Genomic DNA, 7840 nt, shown 5'->3' with positions numbered 1-7840 from the left:
GGCTTTAATGTCATCACGTCTTCTCCATAAAATTAAAAAAACATAAAAGTGATATACTTCCCATGAAGCCTCCGTCCGAGTCCCGGCGGAATGAAAATGAAATGAGCCCAGAAAGAATTAGGGCATGGCATAATTCTAGTAATGACCTGTAACTAATATCAACCTCAGCTTGTTGAAATGCAATGAAATGTAAGGTAATGCATATTACCTGGGGAATCTCACTTTAATAAAAATATCGATATCTTAATTTCCTGGCTGCATCACGGTCGCAAGACGATGAAAAGTAAAATCCATTTCTGTCAGACAATTATTCACGTGACAGTTCCACAGCTCGGGCTAATGACAATCCATGAATGCATCGAATACATATGAATAGATCACTGACTTTTCACCTTGGCGCGCCACAACCGATATGCCACAATTTAAAGTGTGCCTCAAATTTGCTCTTGGAAGACCTGTGATGAAAGTTTACTTAATATTTTTAGTTTAATATCGATCTGACTAGAATCCCAATGAATCAGTAGATGAGATTATCGTGGGCTATATTCAACAGCCTCAGTTCAAGACATTTCTGTGACCGGGGTTATGGTTTATCGACCCTATTATTGAATATTTGGAGCACTCATAGTGCTGATGTTATGACTTATGACGTCGTATCCGATGAAAATATCTAGTTTGTGAAAGAGCGGGTTATCCAGGAGTGACTAACTCGACGGAGCGCTACCTGTACCGTTCAGCTAGCTATAAGCCTAATTCAAAGACAGCATGTTTCAAACCAAAGAAACCCAGACAGAAGTTACGGAAAACTCTCCTATTGACATTGAAAATGCGACACAATTGGAGAGTTTAGAGAAGCGATGTGAAAGGTCAAGTCTACATGAAGACGATACGGATGTTGACGGAAATGGAGGCGGTTCTGTTGACGGCAATGGAGGCGGCTCTGCTGAAAGACATGTCAAAGCCACCGACGTTCCTCTATATCGCGCGCTTCGGCCACTCATTGTCAGCATGAAAATCTTCGGCTTGTTTCACGAGCCCACCTTGCAATCACTTGTCGCGGTCAAGGGACCCTTCATCGCCGATGCCGACCATGGCAACCGGGGCCGCTCGTGGAAAATCGGCTGTGGTTTTGGGTGTCTTTATCATCTTTTTGTCACCTGTTGCCTGTGGGTGTATTTCCTGCGTTACATCCCTGGATTCTGGAATTTCGACACTGAGTTAGAGCTCTATTTGAAGATTGTCTATGGGACGTGGATGTTTCAATGCTCTTGCAACGCCACCATCATTTACCTGGCTTGCAGACGCGTTTCCAAACTTCCAAAGTTCCTGCTCCACTGGCATTTATTCTGTGACGGCACAAAGATGAGAGCGATTAATGACAGACTGGATAAAAAATATCTACGAAAAAAGTCACTTGTTTTATCTGTTGCATGCTTGATTCTCATCTTTGTAAATATAGCGGCAACTGGATATGTCAGTTTGAGTCCAAATATCCCGGACAATGTCCAAGTGTTTGCATCGCCCTGGCGTTCTTACAAAGTAGCTCTCGGACTTTTATTTTTTCATGCATATAGTACAGCTGCCTGGCTCTTCCCCGTCATATTTTTCATCGTTGTATCGCTTGCAATTATCAAGCAATTTGAAAAGTTGTTCCGGGATTTTTCCGACGACATAACACGCAATGACGGATATGCAAAAGAGATCGAAGAATTCCGTCTGTGGCACCTCCACCTATGCGAAGCTGTTGCTATCGTAGACGATATTTTCTCATCACTCACTTTCATCGCGTATTTGACAAACATTCCACTGGCAATATTCCTCTTGTACCAAGTTTTGTTTTTGAGACTAGACAGCGCTGTTCCCTTCATTATGCACTGTTACTGGATATTGTGCAACACTGCAAACGTGGCTCTCATTTCATGGTTTTCTGCGGAGTTAAACGACCAGGTGGGTAAATCTTTCGCTTTCCTATATATCTTTCACCTCCCATGAACCAAACATAGAGAGTTGAAACATCGCCTGTTTCTGTTTTACAGAACAATACTCCAAACAAAATAAAATGTCTACGTGTTGCCTTCTTTTCAGAAGTGTACATTTAACCCTCTAACCCTTTTACCACAATGGATTGGCCAAAACCAACTGTAGGGATTTGGGATGAACAGGTTAAAGATACGTTCAAGCATATAAGTTCGGGGCCCAGCGTTATCAGACTCATTTTCTCATTCGTGGTTTGCATGCTTGCTAAGAAATATTTGCCAAAGGCATATTACATGTTAGGGCTTATACAAATATTTAATCGAGACGTGACATCTGGACTTAGACAAATCTAGTTACTCGGTAAATTGTATATGTGGTTTGTGAAAATGTGCAAGCAATAAAAGAACAGATTTGATTGATTATTCACGACATCTCATGGAAATGTTCACCTTATGAACACATGTTGAAATAAAACAAATTTGCGATCAGTCATCAACACTGTCAGTATATACCCCTAACAAGCAAACATGCTGGATTCAGCTGTCAACATTAAAGTTTCTTAACCAGTAATCTATACATTATCTGCATAACTAGTTTACACGTCAAAATGGATGGTGATCGGCGACAGTGATGGGACACGACGTACACGACGAGTTCGAAAAAAAATATGGCACTGGTCTTTATACGCCGGGAACAATCACGCACGTAAAGCAGGATTGTATAAAGCCTTATCAGCGTATGGAAGCATTGAACTCTATCAATTACCGTTCACCAGTATCATGGGAAGCAGATGAGTTCCTGTTTGCAAACACTGACATCTTCACATGTATGATCACACTATAAATCATATGAACGGGTTGTTGTTTCTTCTAACTTGCAGGCCCATTCATTGCTTAGAATTGCACACTTCGTTCGCATACGTGACCCAGCAAACGATTTACGTTTTCAGGTAAGTAAAGATAAATTATTATTCATTCTACCTATTCATGTGAAGATTATTTCATTTGATGGAAACGTAACCTTATTTTGTAATATTGAATTCTCTGGAAATCGCCTCAGGCTTAAAGGAGATACAAAAATATTAGTCGGATATTGTGTAATTGAATCACCAAATCAAAAATAACGTAATTGCTTTCGTCAAAATTTCACCATATTTTGGCAATCTGCCATTTTTCTCCGCTTTCGGTGTTTCTTCCGAAAACTAAAAGACTGTAGTCGCGTGCGTGTGATGCGCCATTACCGTACCTGACAAACTGTGGTTAGAGTCGAAGATGACGGAATACCATACTGTTTCATAAACAATACAAACAAATTGTAGGCCTAATACTTCCCATTTGTATTCCCTTTTCCCATACCACTGGCTGCATTGCAGCGAGTCACCTATCTTTGGAAAGTAGTCTGAGCGTATATGTTGGCGTAGAGTATGAAGTAACGCGACTTGAGGTTTGTGTTCAATGAGTCAATATGCGTAAATACTGAAATCACTGACCAAGATTTGTGCGATACTAGACAAGTCCTTACCTTCTTCTTCAGAACACCGATAATTATACCCTACTTCTAATATTGCCTGGTTCTCACACAGATGTATATGCTGGTGAGCAAGCTGACCGGTCCTGCTGTAGGAATCAGCGCCTCTGGCCTGGTTGTGGTTACCAAGGGCCTCATCCTGACAGTTAGTATCACCTAATATCGTGTTTTGTTGTGAAACGTTCAATGTATGGATGAATCAGTTTTGGTTACACCTCGATTTCCAAAGTGAAATAACTATCACGTGTACAGAATCATATGGATCAAGATATGGTTACTATAATAAATTAAAATATCAAAATTCAATACGTCAGAATATTGAAGAGGGGAAGGGGGTCGCTGTCGACTATACGTATTCTACAGGGCGTTCGACGTTGAATACCATATTCACAATCACCTGACTACAGACCGTGTTCTCTTTCAGGTTGTCGGTGTATTCGCCACCTACTTCACGTTGTTGATTCAATTCGAGATGCAATGACGGCTCAGAAAAATGGGCAGAGGATCCGGATGTGTGCAAGCGTTCTTCAAATATCTCTGAATGTGATTTTTCAACCGGCTCTTTAGACTGGGAAGTGATTTTATATAGATGTTCCTCCAGAATGACACCGCATCGGCTAGAGAGCTAGTATACGTATGCTTATGAAATTTGTGTAGTTTCTTTGAGGGCAGCATAAATATTCTTGTAAAATTAACACACGTCAGACGAGGGTGTTCACAAGATAAAATAACAATTATATAAAAATCATCTTTCAGACGTTACATGGAATACGAATCCCAAAAAACGCCGCTCTTGAAGGAAATTGAAAAGCTGACCTTTTATAGACAAATGTTTTTCCCCCGAGAAAACCAATAAGAGGGTTTTAAAATTGAGCAAGCTTTCTTGATATGGCCTACCAGTGATAACTTTAAAATTGAGGACGTTATGAAAATGTTTGTGGAACAGGCATATCTTACAACGATTGGGACAAAAGACATTTGCTTTGATGCCTGCACTAAATAAGCGACATATCGTTGGGTGATTAGTTGACGTTAATGAGAATAGAAATGACTGTTGTGAAATATTGACAGGAATGCGACAGAAAGTCTACATTTAAGGCAGTGATGCGCCTCGAAAGTGAAAGACTTAAACTTTTGCACAAATTTTCCACAAAGAATATTTCGATCAGTCTCTTTGAAAATCAACAATAAAAATCGGGGGTCACCGTGCAAATTTTGGAACTAGAAAAACAAATTACTCAAGATTTACCAATATTTGAAATTCAAAATGGCCGCCATCCCTGTGTTAACTCTATGGAGAAAAAAATAAAATTTTGGATTTTCGAAAAACTAAACTGGTGAAAGTTTTTCTTTCTTCAAGAGCTTCAAAATGAGCCCCCACAAGTAGTAGATCAGAAAAGAATTGTGAAAGTTTGAGAGTCCGAATATCTGTCTCCGAGGCACGTTTTCTCAACTTGAAAAAGCTGGCATATCGCGTATTAGGCCTTAATGGCAAAACTAGAGATTGGTGGACACACACAGCGTTGCATTTATCATTATTAGCTTAGGGTATTGGGTTCTGGGTTCCAGATCACATCTATTGATTAGAATTCCCCAACAAAATAAACATTCAGTTTGCATCGAAAAGTGTTTGGCTAATAAATCATCAATTTTTTGACGGGGAACTGTCATCATGGGGACATGTCACATCAGGTGTACCCAAAGGGTCTATTTTGGGTCCGCTCCTTTTTGTACTTTATATCAATGACATGTCTGAATGCATGAACCATGCAAATTTATCTTTGTATGCTGACGATTCCAAGTTATTTATGGCCATTACTGATATGTCCGATCGCATCAAACTACAACAAGATATCAACCAGGTTGTGAAGTGGACGAGCAAATGGAAGTTGTCATTGAATGTTAAAAAATGTTCATGTATTTCATTAACTTTGAAAAAAAACGTCAAAATATTTCCTTACAGATGTGCTAAGCAAACTATCTTGACTCGCACCAACTTTGTAAAAGACCTTGGTGTATTTTTAACAAGTAAACTTAACTGGAGTATGCACATGAACCATGTTGTTTCAAAGGCTTTTAAAATGCTTGGATTTATCAAGCGTTCTTGTAAATATTTTAATAGCATCAAAGTTTTAAAAACATTGTATGTCTCCTACGTCAGAAGCCACGTTGAATGCTGCTCACCCATCTGGTCCCCTCATCAATTATATTTAAGAAATTAGAAAGAGTCCAAATAAAATTTACCAAGTATCTTTGTTTCCGTTCATCGATGGCTTACTCAAGGGCTATGTATAGTAACCTATGTTATGAATTTCGCCTTCCCACATTGGAGAATAGGCGAAAATTTTTAGACACTCTTTTTCTTTATAAAATCCTTCACTCAGTTTATAGTGTACCAGATGTTCTTGCACAGATTCATTTTAACGTTCCTGCTTTTACATTGCGTCGTGCTGTTATTTTTAGACCAGTGTCAGCACGTACGAATATCTTGAAACACTCATTTTTATCACGATCTCAGACATATTTTAATTCTATCTGTAACAAGCAAAATTTAGATATTTTTAATAACTTCAGTAATTTTCGTCATGGATTATGTAAGATCCTTTTTTCTGAATAATTACTTTATCTGGATGTATTTCTGTGTATCTTTCGCTGTGTTGCTGTTTTTTGGTTCATGGTTTAAAAATTATAAGCCGTCTTCTTGTTATCATCATAAAACAGAATGAGCATTTTCATTTTGATGTATTTTTAGAAGTATCTTAAATTATTGCTGACTGTGTACCTATTTTTGTATTTTTATCTCAGGTAGAACATAGCTTTTCCCTGTCAAACATGTCGTTTATCGTATTCCATTAAGTATATCCTATTCTTGGCTACATTTTGAATATACTCTAACATAGCCCACTGCTCAACTCTGCAATACGTCACTCTGGACTCTCTTCCCGTGTGTCAATTGTATAAGCCATGTTCAACATTATTTTTTTAACATTATATAAGCATTCTATCATAGTCAAAGTGTCATTCTGTTTCACGTGAAACGCTGGTAAAGAGCAGTTTACATTGACAGGTAAACGTTTAGAAGTTGTTTAGAAGTTGTCATTGTTATTGTTAGTGCTCAAACAGTTGCGATCTCTTATGTGTTCTGTAAATAATGGCAACTGCAAATGTCCACCTTTTCTGTACAGATACAGCCTGAGTGCATAAAATTTCCAATTTTTCTGATGACGAATTCTTTTTAGGCAAGTTTGGAATTCATTTCTCAATAGTGATATTGCATATCATACAACGTGTTGTGCTTATACAACGCTAATACTTCGTTTCAACGTATGCTAGGGAAAAGAAGAAGAAAAGAAAATGCACTTCTTTCATCGAACAACATGATACTGTCTATCTATCTATCGATCGATCGATCTCTCTCTCTCTCTCTCTCTCTCTCTCTCTCTCTCTCTCTCTCTCTCTCTCTCTCTCTCTCTCTCTCTCTCTCTCTCTCTCTCTCTCTCTCTCTCTCTCTCTCTCTCTCTCTATATATATATATATATATCCATCCATCCATCCATCCATCCATCCATCAATCAACACATACATACATACATACATACATACATACATACATACATACATACATACATACATACATACATACATACATACATACATACATACATACATACTTAAAAACTATCTACGGTTGATTGACCAATCAGAGTGCTCAATTCAGAGTTTTTTATCTACTCGTAAAGCCTTGGTCACCAAATTCAAGAAACGAATGACAGCGCCGTAGTAAAGTACTGTCCAATCAAAAGTGAACATGTCATATTCTGTAGACATCTGGTACGTTTTAATATTCAAATTTGGTAACACAGCGGAAACCAGCTGCAACACAAAATCTGCTGTGGTACAAACATAAACTAATGTGCCCTAGGGCAATTATAGGATGTTCCATTACATTGGAAGGCTATTTCACAAATAAAAGTTTTCATTCATATCCTAAACATGTTACATTGACAAAGGGGACGGTTGACGTAAACAAATTGAAAACGAAAATATATCAGTTAGGGGCGATAGTTTTTAAGTCGGATAAAACCCTCGTACTCGGGCTTTATCCTATACATACATACATACATACATACATACATACATACATACATACATACATACATACATACATACATACATACATACATACATACATACATACATACATACATACATACATACATGCATGCATGCATGCATGCATACATACATACATACATACATACATGCATGCATGCATGCATGCATACATACATACATACATACATACATACATACATACATACATACATACATACAT

The 7840-nt window shown here is 38.1% G+C and overlaps 1 protein-coding gene across 1 annotated transcript; it reads left to right on the top strand.

The window, feature by feature from the left end:
- The first annotated feature begins 390 nt into the window (after positions 1 to 390).
- Positions 391 to 6882, top strand: LOC139149666 (gustatory receptor for sugar taste 64f-like). Its single transcript, XM_070721523.1, has 4 exons — positions 391 to 1947; positions 2858 to 2926; positions 3560 to 3649; positions 3929 to 6882. The coding sequence occupies exons 1-4, from the start codon at positions 766 to 768 to the stop codon at positions 3983 to 3985; spliced, it is 1398 nt and encodes a 465-aa protein (XP_070577624.1). The 5' UTR covers positions 391 to 765; the 3' UTR covers positions 3986 to 6882.
- The last annotated feature ends 958 nt before the right edge of the window (positions 6883 to 7840 follow it).

The sequence above is a fragment of the Ptychodera flava genome, chromosome 14, assembly GCF_041260155.1.
Source record: "Ptychodera flava strain L36383 chromosome 14, AS_Pfla_20210202, whole genome shotgun sequence".
NCBI classification, from domain to species: domain Eukaryota; kingdom Metazoa; phylum Hemichordata; class Enteropneusta; family Ptychoderidae; genus Ptychodera; species Ptychodera flava.
The sequence above is the reverse complement of the archived record's forward strand: the minus strand, read 5'-3'. Positions and strand labels throughout refer to the sequence as shown.